At 39.1% G+C, this 21911-nt stretch overlaps 1 protein-coding gene across 8 annotated transcripts in view; it reads left to right on the top strand.

Annotated features, from left to right (window-relative positions):
- LOC126295241 (zinc finger protein 492-like) overlaps nucleotides 1-21911 on the top strand; it is a 244249-nt gene that overhangs the window by 130281 nt on the left and 92057 nt on the right. For 7 of the 8 annotated variants that reach the window (XM_049987596.1, XM_049987595.1, XM_049987594.1 and 4 more), the window contains one exon: nucleotides 9026-9063. In XM_049987596.1, coding sequence (XP_049843553.1) covers nucleotides 9026-9063 — 38 coding nt within the window. Of the gene's footprint in view, nucleotides 1-9025; nucleotides 9064-19034; nucleotides 19508-21911 lie in introns of those variants that run through there. The other variant, XM_049987597.1, reaches the window with a different exon arrangement.

Below are 21911 nucleotides of genomic sequence, written 5' to 3'. Positions count from 1 at the left end.
TGGGGAGCTTTTTCAGGTGCTTTGTGCCTGTTGCTCTGGTTCCTTGAGGGCAAAAGTTTCACTGTCCACCACCTCTACAATCTTCTTTCCTTCTCCTGCCAGTGAGAAACAGACTAATGTTGAAACCTGTTCGACTCAGTTCACTCCTCCATCCAACTGTGGCCCATCTACAATGCCCCTGAATCACCCCCTGTTAATCCTCCACAATTTCTTAACCTCTAATCTTGCCTCACCATAATTCCGCAAATCCCTCAACATGCAAACTAACCTTATATCTGCAGAAATATCCGCTATCCACAACCTAAAAACTGATCCCAACCATATAAGAGGTGCATTCAAGTTCTAAGGCCTCAGATTTTTTTTCTCCGGACTGGAAAGAGATACAAACATGTGCATTGTCTTAAAATGAGGCCGCGTTCATTGTAAATACGTCCCAGAGATGGCAGCACCATACTGCAGATGGAATTTTACCGCCAGCGGCGAGAATAAGAACTGTTTTAAATACTTAAAATGGCGACGTTTTCCTTACTTGAACAGTGTGCAATCATTCGTTTTCTGAATTTGTGTGGTGTGAAACCAATTGAAATTCATCGACAGTTGAAGGAGACATGTGGTGATGGAGTTATGGATGTGTCAAAAGTGCATTCGTGGGTGCGACAGTTTAATGAAGGCAGAACATTGTGTGACAACAAACCGAAACAACCTCGGGCTCGCACAAGCCGGTTTGACGACATGATCGAGAAAGTGGAGAGAATTGTTTTGGGGGATCGCCGAATGACTGTTGAACAGATCGCCTCCAGAGTTTGCATTTCTGTGGGTTCTATGCACACAATCCTGCATGACGACCTGAAAATGCGAAAAGTGTCATCCAGGAGGGTGCCACGAATGCTGATGGATGACCACATGGCTGCCCGTGTGGCATGTTGACAAGCAATGTTGACGCACAACGACAGCATGAATGGGACTTTCTTTTCGTCGGCTGTGACAATGGATGAGACGTGGATGCCATTTTTCAATCCAGAAACAAAGCGCCAGTCACCTCAATGGAAGCACACAGATTCACTGCCACCAATAAAATTTCGGGTAACTGCCAGTGCTGAAAAAATTGTGTCCATGTTCTGGGACAGTGAGGGCGTAATCCTTACCCATTGCGTTCCTAAGGGCACCACAGTAACAGGTGCATCCTACGAAAATGTTTTGAAGAACAAATTCCTTCCTTCCTGCACTGCAACAAAAACGTCTGGGAAGGGCTGTGCGTGTGCTGTTTCAGCAAGACAACGCACCTGCACATCGAGCTAACGTTACGCAACTTTCTTCGTGTTAACAACTATGAAGTGATTCCTCATGCTCCCTACTCGCGTGACCTGGCTCCTAGTGACTTTTGGCTTTTTCCAACAATGAAAGACACTCTCCATGGCCGTACATTCACCAGCTGTGCTGCTATTGCCTCAGCGATTTTCCAGTGGTCAAAACAGACTCCTAAAAAAGCCTTCGCCGCTGCCATGGAATCATGGCGTCAGCGTTGTGAAAAATGTGTACATCTGCAGGGCTATTACGTCGAAAAGTAACACCAGTTTAATCGATTTCAGGTGAGTAGTTAATTAGGAAAAAAAAATCGGAGGCCTTAGAACGTGAATGCACCTCATAATATTACCTGCTGACAAAAGCTCCGCCACTACTGTTTCGTACTGCTTCTACATGCTGCCTGAAGTCCATAAACCCAACCACCCCAGATGTCCTTTGTGGTCAGTTGTTGTGCCCCTACTGAGAGAATCTCTGCTCTCATAGACCAACCCTTTAAGCTTATTTCCCAAAACTACCCTCCTATATAAAATATACCATCCATGTCCTCCTCCACCTCTCCAAAGTTCCTGTTTCCTTACCATATGGTGCCCTGCTTGTCACTATTGATGCCATATCCCTTTATGCTAATGTCCCTAATGCCCATGGTCTTACCATTATTGAACACTACCTTTTACAGTGTATGATGTATTCCAAACCAATGACTTCCTTCCATGTCACCATGGCCAACTTTATCCTGACCCACAATTACTTCTCCTTTTAAGATATTACCTACAAAAAAATCTGGAGTATCACTATAGGCACCTGCATGCCACCATCCTATGCCAACCTATTCATGGGCCATCTAGAGAAATCCTTCCTAAACACCCAGAATCCCAAACCTCTCATCTGGTTCAGATTCATTGACAACATGTTCATGATCTGGATCGAGGGTGAGGACACTCAATGCACATTCCTCCAGAATCTCAACCCCTTCTCCCCCATTCACTTCAGCTAGTCGTACTCAACCCATCAAATTCTTTGATGTTGACCTCCACCTCAAAGATGGCTGTGTCAGTACCCCTAATCCTATCAAACTTACTAAACACCAGCAATACCTGCACTTCGACAGCTTCCACCAATTCCATACCAAGAACTTCCTTCCATACAGCCTATCGAGCCATGGCCATCGTATCTGTAGTGACAAGCAGTCCCCCTCAAAATATACCAAGGCTCTCACTGAGGCCTTTGGAAATTGTAATTACCATCCCAACCTGGTACAGAAACAGATGTTCCATGCCTTCCATAGTCATAGTCCCACTGTCCAGCCACAGAGGAGCATTTCCATTGTGACTCGGTACCACCCAGGAATGGAGCAACTGAATTAAATTCTCTGCCAGGGCTTCGACCTCTCGCTTTCCCCTGAAATGAGAAATATCATATGCAACTAGTCTTCTCACTCCTCCCTCAGTGATATTCTCCCACCCACTGAACCTACACAATATCCTCATCCATCCATACACAACCCCTTCTCTCAGTCCCTTGCCTCATGGCTTTTATCGCTGTCATAGACCTAGATGCAAGACCTGTCCCATACATTCCCTCACCACTACCTGCTTCAGTTGGGATACAAACATCACTCATGTCATCAAAGTCAGTGCTACCTGTGAAACCAATCAGATGATCTATAAGTTAAGCTGCAACCACTGTGCTACATTCTATATGTGTATGACAACCGACAAGCTGTCCATCCACACGAATAGACACAGAAAAACTGTAGCAAGAAAGAACTGGACCACCTTGTTGCTTAGCGTGCCACCCAACACGATGTTCTTCATAATGACTGTTTCACAGCCTGTGCCATCTGCATACCTCCCACCAACACCAGCTATTGTGACTTGTGCACGTGGGAACTCTTCCTGCAATTTATTCTACATTTTAATAAGACTTGTGACCTCAACCTTCGTTAATCATTACCCTTACCCATGTAGCCCCTTTCCTGTTTCCATTCCAGCACTACTTAGCCCTCTATTCCACCAAAGCACCCAGTCTTTGTCTTTCTCTCATTTTCCTCTACTGCCCCCTCTCATCCCCCATCCCCACCCTCTGTCTAACCTCCCGACTGCACCTAGCAGCCTACCCTCCATCCCATCCCTGCATGCTCCCAGCAACACTTTACTGTCTCCCACCACTATGGAGCAATCCCTCTTTTTGTTACATCTTTTTCAGCATCTCTGCTATATGGTGAGTAGCAACTATCTTTTCCATAACATTAGAACACAAATCTTGGCAAGTTCTGAACCCACATTATGAACATCAAATTATCTTCTCAACTGGGAATTGTTTGTTGAAATGGAATAGTACATGTACAAACATCTGATAAAAATTCCTAAAGTACAGTTTTTGTATGATTTTTGAATTTTTCCTGGTTTACTCACAATAAAACATTCCTTGTTTATTCCAGATATTTGTCATGAAAATACAAGGTGAGCATTCAATGACAAAAAAAACATTTTCCTTTTACAAGACACATTTCTAACACTTCACAATAATTGTAGGTTTTATTTAGATAAAATTGGTGTGAAGTAAGAAATGGTTGCAGCACTCTAACTGGTTTCCGAGAGCCTCATTGAATAAGTAAAGAATTGCCAATATATGACAGATGAAATATACCAGTAACATACCTAGCAGTTGCCTCTGAATTGATTCAGTGTCATTTTGTGTGTTCTGGTGGCGAACCCAGGCACTAAAACAGTAATCAAGAATAGGTTGAAAAAGTGTTTTGTATTTGGTCTCCTTTACAGATGAGATACAGTTTTCTAGAATTCTGTCAATAAAGTGAAGTTGACTGTAGTACTTCCCAAAAACTGACCTTCCATGCTTCATCTATTTCATGTCGGTCATCCATGTTACATCTAGAGCATACTCTGAGTTCAAAACTTGTGCCTACCTGGAACAAAAGTACCCATTCTTTGGAAATAATCACAAGTTCTTCATCATAGGTTATTGATTATACAAAACTCAACCCCATTATTCACATGTTATTCCTAGGGTCATGGCTAGAGGAAATGAGGTTGACACAATGTTAGTGCACTTCTGCAATGCTTGTGATTCGGTATCACATTGAGTGCCTTCTAAATAAAATGCATTTGTAAGGGGTGTGTTGCATGGCTTGGAAGTAGATTGTAAAATTTGCCGACAGGCAGTGCACATCAAGTAACTTCTGATGGAGATAGTAATGTACAGACACTAAAGTGATATCTAGTGTGCCACTGGTGACTGTCATAGTGCTGTTGGTGTTCGGCTTGTACGTTAATGACTTAGAAAATAGTATTTAGTTGCCATCTTGGACTCTTCATAAATGATGCAGTTATTTATGAAGACAGTGTGTTTGTTAAAAATTGCAGTGATATCCAGTTACATTTTTACAAAATATCATCCGGATATGAAGACTGGCAGCTACATTGTTTTATCAAGAACTGGGAACTCAATGTATCTCATGAAAATCGGCTTATGAGCCGCAATGTGGGTAAGTCATGTACAGTACAATTTGTACAGGCATAAACTGGATAAACCCCAGTGTCAGTTGTAGGTAAACACATGGTTGGCTGCAGGTCATGATAGGATTCTGGGGAACTGCATTTTGTCTACAAAGGCAATTCCATAAAAATTACTTATATATCCCATGCTTGAGGACTGCTCAAATATATGGGATGCATATTAAAGTTGAATAAATCAGGAAACTGAGTGTGTACAGAGAAAGGCAGACTTATTTAACTCTTGAGAGAGTATAACATAACATTTTAATGGTCTTAGCTGGTGTAAACACTAAGAAAGACACCATACACCTTCCCAGAACCAACTTTGGTAACTTAAACAATGGTTTCTGAGAGCAGAACCTATGAATATTCTTCAGCTCCATATGCATATATCCAACAGAACTCACGGAAATGAAATTTTGTAAATAGCGGCTGTGGCAAATACAGGCAAGCAGTCATTCTACCCAGAATCTAGCCATAAATGCAACGGGAAGAAAAAGTAATTTGTGGTATTATAAATATATTCTCTCCAACCCTTTCATTATGCTAAGTTCAGAAAAGCTTAGGACCCAATGGAATCTCTGTGGTATTCTCTATGGAAATTGTGGCCGAGTTAGCCCTGTATTATACCGTAGATCACTCAGACAAAAAGCTATGCTCATAATTAGGAGATAATGCAGCTGGCAGACACCTGTTTAGAAGAACGGTAACAAAAACAGTCCACGAAACTGCTGTCCATTATCTTTGAAATCATGTCTCTCATGCCATACAGCATGGATTCAACCAATATTGGTCAACCCAACTTGATGTACTCAACATTTCATCCTGAAAGCTATGGATCAAGGCAGTTAAGTAGCTGTGGTACATCTTGACTTCCAAAACGTATAAACGTATTTGATTTAGTATCACACTAGTGTTAATTAATGAAAGTACAATAATATGTTGTACATTAATGCCTCAAAGATAACTATAATAGTAACCTCAGACTTTTTGCAGATGATACAGGTATCAATAATGGACTGTCTGAACAAAGCTACAAAAATATTCTAGCAGATTTTGATAAAAGTTGAAACAAGTGTAAATTTTGTGAACTTGGGTAAATGTTTAGAAATACAAAACTGTGAGTTTCACAACATGAATAAACATTCTATCCTGTGACTACAATATCATTGAGTCACTGTTGGAATCAGTCAACTTGTAACAGTGTAGCAGTTTTTATGGACGTGAAATAGAATGATTTCATAAGCTCAGTTGTAGATAGAACATATTTCTGGGTTGAGTTCATTGGTAGTATACTAGGGAAATGCTATCAGGCTATAGAGAAGATTACTTACAAAACAATCACCTGAATCATCCAGGAATATTGATCAAGTGTGTGACACATTCCAGATAGGATCAAGAAGAGATATTCAATGAATCAAAGAAAATGTGAATAGTCACATGCGTGTTTGACACTTGGGAGAACAACACAAAGATGTTAGGAATCCTGAACTGGTAGATAGTGTCTCACAAAAGTTTACTTACAAAGTTTCTAGCACTATCTTTAAGGGGATATTGTATGCCTTATGCTGCCAATGTTAAATTATCGAATTTTGTGACCCATTATCTTTTTAAGACACCAATTTACAATTTTCCATAATTATTGAATGCACCTTTCTAGATACACTGAACTAGAATTATTACTGAAATTGTATTGTGGGGCATGTTATCTTCTTCTTTTTTTTTCAAACACTCAGTTTTTTGGCAGAAATTTGTAAATAAATGAACACAAAAACAAAACAACTCAGGATATTTAAATTATTCTAGTTCCTTATGTGTTGAACCTCACACTTGGCATTCTGTGAAAATTTCATGTCTCTACCGTCAGTACTTTAGAAATTGGGTCTTAGAAATCGGGTCATTTATTGCAAAACATGTAGTTCAGAAGTATTGAGGTTTAAATCATTTTTATTACAAATTGTTATACAGACCTACATTTCTGTGTCTTTTGTGCACTAGAATCTCCCTGTCCCATAGTCTGTGTCTTCTTCAATGTCACAACAGCCCAGTGCTTGCCTCCTCCCCCCTTTTTTTTCTGGCCAGCTAACTCTGCTTCATGTACATGAAGCTCATCCAGTTTCAGCAGTCCTTTACCTGTATTCTGTCCAAATCTTACCCTTAACTTCTCCAGAACCTTAAGTCTTTCATAGTTCCCACCATTAAAAGTTATTACAGCATCAGACACTGCTAACTTTAGAGTCATAAGGCCAACAAATACATTTTTAGGCACATGGCATCACACAACATTATTGAAGGACTCATTCACATTCTGGGTCTTTCCATGTAAACACTTCTTTAGTAGCTCAGGATATGCCAAATCTCTGTAAATAGGTTTGATTGCCTCCATTACTGCCAAAGGAAGATAATGTTTATGTGTAATTTCATTCAAGGTGTCAGAAAATTCAGCTTGCCTATATTTATGCCAAGTGTTTGGTGGAGGTGGACACAACGCATGACATGGCTTTTCATTGGTGTTTTCTAGTACGTCACAAGAAAATGAAGGTCTCACATATCTGTTACCCACAAATTTGCATTTCTTGAAGTTACTTTTACGCTTAGTCATTTTATTTACGTATAAAAAGCAGAAGAAGTTAGTTTACTATAAAAATAGCTGATAATTATACTACTTTCAAAGAAAACTGTTATCAGAAACAAAGAACTGATTTCTTTATTCGTAAAGCCAACTTCTTAGATGTAGCAGTAGGCACAAAACAAAGTAATTCACAACCTTCTAGACTGTGTAGTTCCCAAGATATGACTGCTCAATTGTGGCAGTAAATTCGTAGCCACGAAATTTGACAGTCACATATCAACATTAAAAATATTATTTGAAGGGGTCACAATTGTCTGATTTTAATGTATTACATACCAAAACGTTGAGGAAAGTCCAGAGTACACTATGGAGTAGAAAACAGAAAATGTCAAATTTCAACGAATTTCACATACAATGTTCCCTTAAGTGATGAAATATATTATACTAAAATCCTCTACGTATTGCTCCTCTAGGGACTGTGAAGTGTGGATAGCTATGTCTGCACCTATACTTTGTACACCACCTTATTCTGTGTGCCAGTGGATACTTTGCATACTACTGGCACTTTCCTCCTCTCCTGTTCCAGTTACAAATTGCCTATGAGAAGAAATATTGTGGTAAGCCTCTTTCTGATAAAGAATCTCTCTGTAATTTCGCCTTCATTGTCATTTCACAAGATATACATATGAGAAAGTAATACATTGGTTGACACTTCTAACAATATACCCACTTGGAATTTTAATAGTAAACCTGACTGATGCTAAATGCCTCTGTTGTATCCTCTACTGCTGGAGTTGATTGAGCATCTCTGTGATGCTTTTGTGATTTCTAAATGAACCTGTAACAAAATGTGCTGCTCTTCATTGGATTCTATTTCCTTCATCAGTTGTATGTGATATGGATACCAGAATAATCACAAACATTCAGGTATTGATCAAATGAGGTTTACGTGTGACTGGTTTTATGTTATTCCATTTTGTCACTCTGTACACATACTGTCAGTTATTGTTTCAGTGTGAGAACCTCTTATTGTGTAGTGCTTGTGGAAAGTGGATCTATGGATATCAAATTTTAAATAATTGTTATTAACTGCAGGCTATAATGTAGTCAAAAACCTTAAACTTCCAGGCATATTGGAACTATGTGGTGGGCTGGTACTTAGACCTGGAACCTTACATTTCACGGTCTAGAACAAAGTTTAATGTGTCAGACTGCTTCAAGCCAGTGCACATGACACTGGAAACCATAAGATGGTCTGTTAGATTTCATTTATTGTATTGGCTAATATGTGATGCTTTAACTCATTGTAATATACTGCTGAGTTTAATGAAATTCAGCTTCAGTTAGAGCTGAAGGCACATATTTTTCATATGCAGTGGGAGAATTTCTCTCTGTAGTGGAACTGAGATATGTACTATTTCTCATAAATAGATTTTGTATTTAATGTGTGTGTGTGTGTGTGTGTGTGTGTGTGTGTGTGTGTGTGTGTGTGTGTGTGTGTGTGTGTGTGTTTCATGAAAAGTAAAATTCCAGATTTATAAAATGTCTATAAATAGTAGCAGTCTTGGTAATATCTCTTCTTTGTTGTTTTATTTTTTAATTCATTCCTTAATAGTATTATGAAATATTTCAGGAGGTAGCTCCAAGAAGATGTGCACCAGACAGTACATGGTAAGGTTTTCATTATTCACTGGGTGATTATCTTTGAAATGTAAGATTTTTATCTTTTCATAGAACAGCACGTGTGTTCTTTGTTGTAGAATCAGTTGACAGTCACATTACAACATAATATGATCTATAACACATTTGTGTGTATAAGTAGTCCATTATATGTAAATGTGAGGTTGTTGTGGATTTACACGATTAACTTTTTCACTAAGCAGCAGTAAAATAAAATTAATGAGATGGCATTTAAAAGTTGCAGCCTTATGGTTTTGAAGCATGAAATACTGATTATATCAAAAGTGTGAGTTTTTAATTGCTTTGGTTTTTCTTCTCTTCACACAATGAGTTGTGTGTTTGTAGAACAGAATGGCCAAAACTTCTAATGCAACTGATGTATGGAACTTTCAATCAAACAATATTAAATGTGGTGAAATAGGTATAATGATTTGTACATTGACAAAGTTAGTAGAAATTTCAAAGTAAAATCTAAACAATAATTTTCACTTCCTTTATTCACAGATATGAAATACTTTGTTAGTAGATGCATATTTGAAACTTGAGTTTCTCCTGGTGTATAAAACCTTCAAATAACTTACTGCTAGGTAACATCTTTGTCAACTGCCAATATTTCAGTAGGTACACTTTGTGACTTTTTGAGGCTAAAATGCTTTTTACAATTTAATCTTAAGTACGTATGTAATAACACTATGCCAATAACTGGAAGTGCATGCCAGAATCTCCATATTGTATATTGGTATATTGCAGTGAATGGTGGTGCCAAAGCATTGATCTCAAGAACATATTTGCTGAGCTGTTGTAAGCACATGACACTTAAGACACCAGTTCCCCATAGTACTGCCAAGTATGTGACATTATAAAGAATGCGACAGTTGTCCATGATATGCAAAGCAAGATCATGCTTTATGTACCCAAAATGGCCCCCAATATTCAATGGTGTTCAAAAAACACCTTTCAAGTTTTGTTTTCACAGAATATGACCAACCTTGTTGAAAATGCTTCCTGTGTAAGGCACTCTGCTGATATCTTATTGGCATCATAACTCATTCAATTCAAGGTTGGTTAATAATGACACATGTATCTTGCTTGTCTTTCACTAAAATTATTATGATGGAGTGGGACTTTTAAGTGGGGTTTCTCAGGTCACAGATTTTCACATTTCGTTGATCCGGCACCTAATCTAACCTCAAAAATCATAAGGATTCAGCTAGAAAAATGCGAGGAGGGAGAGAGAGAGAGAGAGAGAGAGAGAGAGAGAGAGAGAGAGAGAGAGAGAGAGAGAGAGAGAGAGAGAGAGAATATCATACCTTACTAAATGTTACTGATAATAGTCGTAAAAGAAAACCCCTTCTTTGGAAGGCATAATTTTGGGAGACATTGGAGGGACATTTTGATAAGAATGAAGACTTAATAGTCACTTGCATCAAGGAACTTTTCATCAGGCAGTTGGTAGTCTGCCTCTCAACACTTTTTGTCAGGTCAGCACCAAACCTGTGGTACACTGGATCAGACTGCAAACACTGCATCTTTTGAATGTAATCCTATTTGTCCAAGACAACTGTGGCATTTCTCTTGTCCACGGATATGGTAACAGTATCAGGAACTGTCCTCTGTGAACACAAAGCAGCCATCTTAGCTGCTCTTCTATTACTCTTTGTGGAAGGTGCCCCAATCAACACGACATTCTTCTCTCATTACTTCTTGGGCAGCATCTAAAAACAGCTTGTTTGACAACCAGTGAGCTCTTGGGCATCAGTGTAAAATGAATCTTTCTCCAGCACAGATAAAGCTGTGGCCTCGAAAGCCTTGACTGTGAAATTGATTATAAAACACCTGGGCACAGAAACGTTCATTGAGTGCTATGCGCTTACTGAATTAAATTCCCAGCCAAACAGTGACCATGAAACAACGTCAAGCCGATGCCAAGAAAGTATCAAAATTTTTGAAACAGTTGTTAAATGTAGCCGAAATAATTCCTTGGAAACAAAACAAAATTGTTGGCAAGTACAATCAATTCTTTCCTGAAGAAGATCGAAACCAGTGCCATTGCTTGATCCAACTGACAGCAGGTGGATTAATATAATGCACAGTTTTAGTAAACATTGGAAAAACATTATGGTCTCAGAGTTTAACAAAAGCGACACTCCACATTGTGGTCCCAGTCTACTACCATTAAGTTTACCCATTGTTCATAAGCTACAACAAATTTCCACCATGTAGAAGGAAAAAGTGTGAAACCTTGAATGTCTCTTGTCATTTAAAATGTTCGAATAACTTACAAAAATACAACCATATGACTTCTTCAACAACTACTAATATTTTGACAGTTTCACACTGTCATTTTCAAAGCATAAATGCAGTGACAGAGCTGCAGCTCACATGGCTATCTCAAGATCCACACGGAAGGGGCTTCCCTTCAACCTGTTGTCAGTAATATTGTTGCCCCCAACATACTGTTTAGCAAAGCATCTTCCTACTGTGCTCAGCCCACTAGGGGGTTGGTATGTGTGTCATATTAAGAACACAGCAGATTTCTTACATTTATTAGGACTGCATTTGAATGATTCTGATATTTGAGTAATTTTCAATGCAGTCTCTCTCTACACTTGCACTCTCCATGTCTCATTCATTGCTGTTAATTGTGATTAGGCTTGCTGTTGAATTAACAAATCTGTTTCGACATATGTTCACTTATACTTTTTATTCAATGCCCCGCTACAATGATCAAAATAATGAAGTTGCAATGGAGACCCTGTTGTCATCTGTTATCGCCAAAGTGTTTATGGACAATATCGGTGAATGTGCCCAGGAGTTAGTGATGTTGAAACCTGCATGCTTTTTTTTTATACTATACTTTTGTGTTTTCAGAACATCTGAACTCAATCCAAAAAAACATTTGCTTCACTATGAACGCAGAAAAGGATGGATGCCTTCACCTTCTTGGTGTGTTAGTCAGAAGGAATTTGGATGGTACACTAGGATATGTCATTTATAGGAAGCCAATTCACACTGATTAGCATCTGAAGGCTGATAGTTGCTACCACCCAGATCAATTTGAATTTGTACTTTGTATCTTGGTTCATAGGTTCCACGTCCCAGGACATAAAAGCTTGTTGAATTACCCTACCTCAAAGTCACTTTTCATCAAAATTGTATAAAATATATATATATATATATATATATATATATATATATATATATATATATTAATATAATATAATGTGCGTGTGTGTGCGCGCGCGCGTGCATCACTCTGCTGACAAACTGTTAATTGGGCAAGTGGTGATAATGATTAGGCGGCAGCAATGTCTCTGCCATTTTGCCTTATGCAATAAGCCTTTCTGATAGCATTGGTTGCATTCCCTGGTAATAAGATATGAAAGGTTTTCTGACCACCTTACAAGATTATGGCCCATTTAGGGTTTATAAAATATGATCTTAGTTTGCATAAGCCATGTGTCTATCGTATTCCTTGTTGTTCTATTATGTAATGTATTGGTCAGACCATCAGGATTGTGGAGAGCTATTGCACTGAGCATAAGCATCAGACATGTTTCAGCAACTGAAGAAACCTAATGCAGAAAATAACCTTGACATTGATCATGCTAGAGGTGTAGTTACTGCTACCTCCTACTCACACAGTTGGCCGTGCGGTCTAATGGAAAGCTTTCCAGGCGGAAAGGAGTGCCTGGTCCCCAGAACGAATCCACCCAGTGGATTTGTGTTGAGGTCCAGTGAACCGGCCAGTCTTTCGATGGTTTTTAGGTGGTTTTCCATCTGCCTCGGTGAATTCGGGCTGGTTCCCCTTATTCCGCTACACTATGTCAGCGATTGCTGCTCAAACAAACTCTTCATGTACGCATACACCACCATTACTCTACCACGCAAACATAAGGGTTACACTCGTCTGGTGTGAGACGTTCCCTTGGGGGTCCACTGGGGGCTAAACCGCACCATAACCCTGGATTCGGTGTGGGGCAGAGGAGGGGTGAAGTGGACTGCAGTGGTCGTTGTGGGATTGTGGACCACTGCGGCTGCAGAGGAGACGGAGCCTCTCCATCATTTCTAGGACCCGGTTAACATACAATACAATACCTACAATACTGCTATCTCACAGATTGATCAACTGGTTATTAAGATTCACTATTAATAACTGGCGACATTGGTTCTCTTTGACTGTAAGGTGTCACTAGTATTTACAGAGAGAGGTATTTTGAGAGAGAGAGAGAGAGCGCACATATGCTGTGCTTACTAATTTCATTACATTGTACTACCTCATTGTATTTGTTTGTTGAAAATGATACAGCATGCTCCTGTCGAACTATCAGTAGTTGTCAAAGATGTCACCTATTGACATCTCCATAAATTCGTTGAACAATTGCATATTTATTTGAAACTAAATGCACTATCAACAGTTAAAACAACCCTCATACTATACAGAGGTTGCAAACAGACCTTTATTGGAAACCTCTAATTTTTATACACTGAAGAGGCAAAAAAAAAAACTGTTACAAGCATGCATATTTAAATACAGAGATATGTAAACAGGCAGAATATGGTGCTTAGGTTGGCAGCACCTATATAAGGCAGCAAGTGTGTGGCACAATTGTAAGATCAATTATTGCTTGTACAATTGCAGGTTATCAAGATTTAAATGAGTTTGAGCATGTGTTATAGTCGGCACACAAGCAATGGAACACAGCGTCTCTGAGGTAGTGGTGAACTGGGTATTTTCCCATAAGACCATATCACGAGTGTATCATGAATATCAGGAACCTGGTGAATCGCTGACATCGCTGCAGCTGGAAAAAGATCTTGCAAAGATCCTGCAAGAATGGGACCAACAATGACTGAAGAGAATTTTTCAAGTGACAAAAGTGCAATACTTCTGCAAATTGCTGCAGATATCAATACTGGGCTATCAACAAGTGTCAGTGTGCAACATCATCGATATGGGCTTCCAGAGCCGAAGTTTCACTTGTGTACCCTTGATGACTGCACAACACAAAGCTATATGCCTTGCCTGGGCCAGCCAGTGCCAACATTGGACTGTTGATGACTCGAAACATGTTGTCTGGTTGGATGAGTCTCATTTCAAACTGTATCAAGTTGATGGACATGTATGGGTATGGAGACATTGTCATGAATCCATGGATCCTGCATGTCAGCAGGGGACTCTTCAATCTAGTGGAGGCTCTGTAACGGTGTGTGGTGTAGTTGGAGTGATATGGGACCCCTGAAATGTCTAGATTCTTCTCTGGCAGGTGACACGTGTGTAAGCATCCTGTCTGATCACCTGCATCCACTCATGTCCATTGTGCATTCTGATGTATTTGGGCAATTTCAGCAGGACAATGTGACACCCCACACATTCATAATTGCTACAGAGTGCCTCCAGGAACACCCTTCTGAGTTTAAAGACTTCCACTGGCCCCCAAACCTCCCAGACATGAACATTATTGCGCATATCTGGGATGCCTTCAATGTGCTGTTCATAAGAGTTCTCCACCCCCTCCTACTCTTACAGATTTATTGGCAGCCCTGCGGGGTTCATGGTGTCAATTCCCTCCAGCACTGCTTCAGGCATTAGTTGAACAATGGCACGTCATGTTGTGGCACTTCTGTGTGCTCTTGCGGGATCCTGCACAGCATTGGGCAGGTGTACCAGTTTCTTTGGCTCTTTCGTGTAAAAATTTATCAAGATTACATCATACAGCAGTAGATATATTATTAATTCAAGATGTAATACATGTACATGACTTCATATGTACAACAAATTGACTGTTCCGGAAACCTAACTGAACCTAAACTTATGCATGTCATCTGTAATTTTGGATATTTGTGATACTGTTATAAAAGAAAAGCAGACTGCACTTAGAATAAAAGAATTGTTTCAATGAAGTGTAAGTTTTGTGAGAGTAGGAACGGAGAAGGTGATAATGGCTGACTCACACAGGCTGAAATAAGGAAGTGCACTGTCTTCATTACTTTCATAATGGTGATGGAAATAGTGACACAATGACACAAATGCAAGCAATGTAGGATACTGCAGTGTTGTTTGATGATGATTTTTAAACAGTTAACATCTTTGAAAAGAAGTTGTGTAAAAGTATGGCCTAAAATGCAAAGACATGTGGCCATAGGCCGCAACAATAAAAATATATACACTTATATAAACATGGCTCTTAGCATAGGAGGCATGGAGGGGGGGTGGGGGGTGGGCGAGGCAGTTGAATAAGGTGGAAAACCAAGCAGCCGCTACAGAAGCAGGAAACTGTAAGGGATGTTATTAGCAGTACTGCTGAACAAAAGCACTTTGTATAAATGTTTTGGTCCTTTTTTATGTTCAAATTCTATATATTCACTTTTGCATTCATAGTCATTTCTGCGTGTTTGTGTTCTTGTACACATTAAAACCCCGCATTTCTTCTGTGCTTGTTCAATCGAAGAGCATACCTGAAATCTGTTAACAGCAATGGTCTTCTTCTCTTGACTGTGTAATTACATGCTCCTTTCCACCTTTCCCTGAAAAGCTGTTAGCATGTAATCAGTTAGCAAGTCCTTGTGATAAACCAGTATTACTATTAAAATTACAAAGTATGAACCATTTTCCCTTGCATCTTTGAAATTTTGAAACCATTTTAAAGTATGCTACAGTTCTGTAATATATATGTGCCAATTTTCAATAAGTAATTGCAGTTCAAGAGTAACTTAGGCACACTTTACCCCCCCTGTGGCCTGGTGTCACATGGGATGCCCATTTCCATGCACAGTATTGAGATTTTGCATTACTCTACAGAAGCACTCTAGAAACTATTTCTGGATGCATTCTAAAATATTCAGATAAAGGTGAGCAGTGCTGGAATGTTGCCATATGCTAACTTTCGTACACAATGTTCATCAATTTTTCATCAGAAAGCTTTTGAATATAAAAGTATGCCTTTGACTGTAACTTTTCTGTGGACTGTGTGACACCTTCTGTTTTTGTTTTGACCTTAACTTGGCTTACATCTACCATTGGAATGAAATGATTTGATTTATACAGGGAGACAAAAATAACGGTGATCTTAGTCTACTGTTGCCCACACTGAAACTGATTTTATTGTGCAGCTTCACTCTTTGTTAGTCTAGTAAAGCCAACTAGCACCCTTAAATAGTAGTGTGACTCTCTTTACTAGTTAATTATAGAAATGATTTCTTCAGGACTTAACAACACAAATATTCCATGTCTTTTGCCCACCAGAGTTTTGCATTGGAGTGGTTTCATCCTCCTCACAACATTTCTTTGTCTATATACATTATGTGCTGGTGTTTCTTAAGTTTACTATGACCAGTCATGAGTCTGACTGAGATAAATCTGTTTCCTGCTCAAGTTCATGATTACAGAACTTCTAAGGAAACATGGTTTCGGCAACATTAGCTTGCATGTTTTATTTTTTGGACCAAAATAAAATATTCTTCTGTGAAGCTTTCTGATCCATCTATGTAGTTTTGAATTTAGCATTGCCTTATTGATGGCTAGGATAGGTTCTGGTTCAATAAATAGTCATAGTGCCTGTCCTGGTTAGTGTGTCATCTTGTTCATTGCCACTAATTCCTGAGTGACCGTTTCTATCATTACTGATTTTGAGTCTTGCCGACTTATCACTTATAGGGTGCCTAAGGGACACGTCATTCTCAGAGTGCTATACAATAATTCAAGCAAATAACATTAGTAGTTTTATTTCTATAAAGCAGAATTGACAATACTGAACTTTGGAGTTACATCGGTGTCGCAGGTGACATGCGAACAGTAATAGGCTTTGCTATGGACAAAGTAAGCACTTGATACGGATCACTACAATCTGTTCTTTGAGCGCTGGTCTGCAACTGTCCACTGATGTCCATATACTGATCCGATCTGAGCGGCCGAGGCTGGTAGTAGTAGTGCTCATAATCGCTTCTTGCAGAGCTCGCTTCTGGCATGGCACAGTCTTTGTCAGCAGCCTAATGGCTGACATTTCCCCACTGCCTTCTCTGGTTTTACAAACATCTTCATTTCGGCACTTGTGGTTATGCGAGCACAATGAAATGCTTAAGGACAAATTTTCATCCATATTAGGTAGTCAATGGACGTTGTTATTGTTGTTGTGGTTGTTGTTGTTGTTGTGGTTGTGGTCTTCAGTCCTGAGACTGGTTTGATGCAGCTCTCCATGCTACTCTTTCCTGTGCAAGCTTCTTCACCTTCCAGTACCTACTGCAGCCTACATCCTTCTGAATCTGCTTAGTGTATTCATCTCTTGGTCTCCCTCTACGATTTTTAGCCTCCACGCTGCCCTCCAATACTAAATTGGTGATCCGTCGATGTCTCAGAACATGTCCTACCACCAAGGGACGTCTGACTCCAATTATAGTGAGTCTGGATAATGATGTTCCATACAAACACTTGCAGAGAACAATAGTTTGATGGGCAACATGAGGTACCAAGTTGGATAATGGAGTATTGTGTGTGTGTGTGTGTGTGTGTGTGTGTGTGTGTGTGTGTGTGTGTGTGTTAAAAAAAAGACATGCTAATATCCTTCTCACAGATCCACAGTGAAATGGACCTCATGCATGTGGCAGAAGTCAAAAAATCTTAAACATACTTGCACTTAAAAAGTAATAACAAACTTGTCACAAAACATGTAAGTGTACAGTAAGCTGAGGTGTGTAATTCTTTTACTACTGACCACATCATGAAGCAGAGAGCATTTTGTCACATAATTTGCATTGATCACATTACTGTGCTCATAGTGTGCAGAATTCAGATTATGCATGACATAAACATTATGTAGCTGTATCAGTAGTACTCATGGTTCATCTTATGAATGATGAACAAAATGTTCTTTTTAATTACAATTTTATTTTCTGTTTTCTTATCTCTTTACAGTTAGCCAGTGTAGTATCTCCGTTTCTCAGTGAGCACATTGAAATATTTGGGGAAATTTTACAACTCCATTTAACACACCATCTTTGTTCAACTGATGGATGGATACTCCTTCATAGTTGAATATTGCACCTTTGTATATGTTCTTCATTACTGGAAATAATTTAGAGACTGATGAGCTCATGTCAGGACTGTAGGGTCCTTGAGGTATCACTCCCCAATTGAACACAGCAGTTCAGTTATTACATTTTCAGCATGTGGGCGAGAATTGTTGTGAGTGCCGAATGGCCCAGCACTGTGCTACTGTTTGGTTGTGTAACGAATTTATAATTATCCACTCTAGTGACATTCTGTGCAGTTCTTCTCTAATAGTAATAATAATCAGAGATCATCATTTGTGTGACATTTGATTTCCACAAGATTATTTTGTTGTGTGAAAGATGACCTCTCCATCTGTACGACTGTTATTTCAACACAGGCTGTCTCTAACATTCATTTTGTAAATAATGAATGTCTGATGCAAGGAAACATGACCAGCATCAAATCTTTGTTTCAAGTAGGTTGCAATGTCTGCACATTGGCACATGTGCATTCAAGCAATAAAATTTGTCTTTGGTTGACTTATTTGTTGGAATACAGAATAGATAGATGGAATTCTTTTATGTTCATTTGAATGCCTGTGGCTTGAGTTAAAAGTAATTCCACCACTTCTGTAATTGCCTTGTGATTTCAGGATTAAACTGGTATAGCCATGTCTTGTCATCCAGAACACTAAATTTTAGAGAACCGGCAATTTTATTTGCATGCTGTCAAAGCTGTGTTATGGTTCTACCACATGTTGTTATTTGTGGTCTGCTGGGAGAATTCATAAGTCCGATAGTGCGTACCCCTTGCAGTATCCCTACTTTTTAATCAGTATCCTAAGAAAAGTAGTTCAAGAAACCTGAGATTATCAGGGCATTCCTCTGGCCTTTATGTTTGATTTTGTTGCCCATTGAGATTGACATATCAATAACTAATGATCTCTCAAATCTTCTTCTGTCATTAATTTTAGTGTGATCAGCAACAAACTCTTCGTACAATTCTGGTGGTGATAACAAAGTGCAAGCACCATTAAAAACAGCAAGTGATAAAAGTCTGAGCATCCCAGTGGACATAGTGATAACTTGTCTATGAGTGAAGGGAAAGAATAAACACAGTAGCATGAGCAGCAGTCATATTGGCAGTTTCCTTTTGTGACACCCTTATCATATTACTCATACACATGATTATAATGCTCTACTTTGTACTCACTATGCAGAAAATACTGTTTTGTACTGGCTAGATCTCTGGTGTTCAACTATTCTGATAGTTCCAAATTTGTATATGGCTCATGTAATGGTTCACTTGAACATGATCTACTTTTGTTTGTTGTGGCTTTTACACATTAAATGTTTATAAGTTATCTGTAAGAAAGCGTGTGTCAGCTTGTATATCCAGTTTATTGCCTATGTACCCCTTTCTAGGTCATGAAACCAGGTAGTCACAGTTGTCAAATAAGTATGATGATTGTTAATTGTTGATGTGTCTATGTGAATATCCTCAAAAACATCAGATCTCTTAGTGACCAATGAATGTATCAATCATTCTGTCATGGATGATCCTCCAGATGTGTTAATTATTGTAACAGAATGCTTTTGGATTCTGTTTATCAGGGACTTGCAAATTGTTTGTCACTTACTAACTTTATATTTATTTACTGCAATTTGATTAAATTCCTTCACTGTTTTACACACACACACACACACACACACACACACACACACACACACACACACACTCACGGATGGACAGGCAGATGGACATTCACCTACTCTGAAGTTCCAGAGAAACTGCTATAGGTGTGCGTATTCAAATACAGAGAGACATAAACACTCAGAATATGGCACTGCAGTCAGCAACACCTATATAAGACACTATGTGTTTGTTGCAAATGTGAGATCAGATAATTGTGCTACAACAGCACATTATTAAGATTTAAGTAAGTTTGAACATAGTGCAATAGTCGGCACATGAGCGATGGGACACAGCATCTCCTTGGTAGCAATGAAATGGGGATTTTCCCATATGACCATTTCAAAAGTGCACCATGAATATCAGGAATCCAATAAAATATCAAATCTCTGACATCGCTGCAGCTGGAAAAAGGTCTTGCTAGAGCGGGACCAGTGACTACAGAAGAGAATCGTTCAACATTCAGAAGTGCAACCATTGTGCAAATTGCTGCAGATTTCAATGCTGGGTCAACAACAAGTGTCAGCATGCAAACTATTCAACAAATCATCATCAATATGGGCTTTCAGAGCCAAAGGTTCACTCATGTATCCTTGATGACTGCACTACACAAAGCTTTATGCCTATCCTGGACCTGTCAACACCAACATTTGACTGTTGATGACAGGAAATGCCTTGCATGGTGGGACAAGTCTAATTTCAAACTCTATTGAGGGAATGGGTGTATACGGGTATAGAGACAACCTCATGATTCCATGGACCGTGCATCTCAGCAGGGGGCTGTTGAAGCTGGTGGAGGCTATGTAATGGTGTGGTCCCACAGTGCAGTTGGAGTGATATGGGCCCCCTGAAATATCTAGATACCACTCAGACAGATGCCACATATGTAAGCATCCTGTCTGATCACCTGTATCCATTCAAGTCCATGTTCATATGCATTCCATCAGACTTAGGCAATTCCAGGAGGACAATGCGATACCCCACATGCCCACAATTGCCACAGAGAGGCTCCAGGAACACACTTCTGAGTGCAAGCACTTCCGCTGGCCTCCAAATCTCCCAGACAGAATCATTATTGAGCATATCTGGGATACTTTGCAATGTGCTGTTGACAAGACATCTTTACCTCCATGCTCTTGCGGATATATGGACAGTCCTTCAGGATTCATTATGTCAGTCCCCTCCAGCACTACTTCAGACATTAGTTGAGACCATGCCACGTCATGTTGTGGCACTTCTGCGTACTCACAGGGCCCCTACACAATATTAGGCAGGTGTACCATTTTCTTTTTGTCCTCTGTGTATAAGCATTTAATAGAGTTATAAATTATTTAAAAGGTAGGTGTGTGTGGGTGGTGGAGTGGGGGAGGGGGGGGCATGCACGCACACATTTCCGTATGTGTGCATAGATAGGTATGTGTCAATTTTATTATAAACTGTTTTAAAAAGTAGGTTGATATATATGGTCTGTTTAAATACATTGCTGCTTTATATCAAGCTATATTTAGATGATTTTTTATTTGAACATCTAATAATAAATAGGGCATGCGAAACAATGATTACATAGTCCACACTACTGTTGTGCATCATGAACTGTAAAATCTTCATAAGTGTTTCTCAGTTGGGATATACTGTTAAATTCAGATGAGGACGTGTCTGCACTGGTTTTAGTTAAATTATGAACGATTATGTGTTGCCTCTTTTTTGTGGTTACACTGAATTTGTACAAGTTACAAGAGGAAATAATTCGTATAAAGTTTGGCTTGTGTTAAGAGTTTATTGAATATTAGACAATTATGATGTCTTGGACATGTTGGTCAGAATGTATCAAAAGCTGAAAATGTTTGAATCACCTAGCGCCATAACATAACATCTTTAGGTAGATGTAACCATTGACAGGCACTAGAGCTGTTCCAAGCTTCCTGACAGTTTACAGTGGAAAGCAGAAGTACATGATAAGTAATAATGTGAGTTACACAAAAATGGAGCATAAAAATTTGTTTATTCATTGTTGAAGTTTTGAAGTTTATAGTGAAATATATCTTTCATAAGTGTACTCTCTGTAGAAATTTCTCTTTCCAATTACAGTTAATAATTTGTGGACTACTGAAATTCTGTGTCTCTATGAATGGATACTTACTACTTTCTTATTATTGCT

Source organism: Schistocerca gregaria, chromosome 11 (genome assembly GCF_023897955.1).
Source record: "Schistocerca gregaria isolate iqSchGreg1 chromosome 11, iqSchGreg1.2, whole genome shotgun sequence".
NCBI lineage: Eukaryota > Metazoa > Arthropoda > Insecta > Orthoptera > Acrididae > Schistocerca > Schistocerca gregaria.
This window is presented reverse-complemented; position numbering and strand designations above follow the sequence as displayed.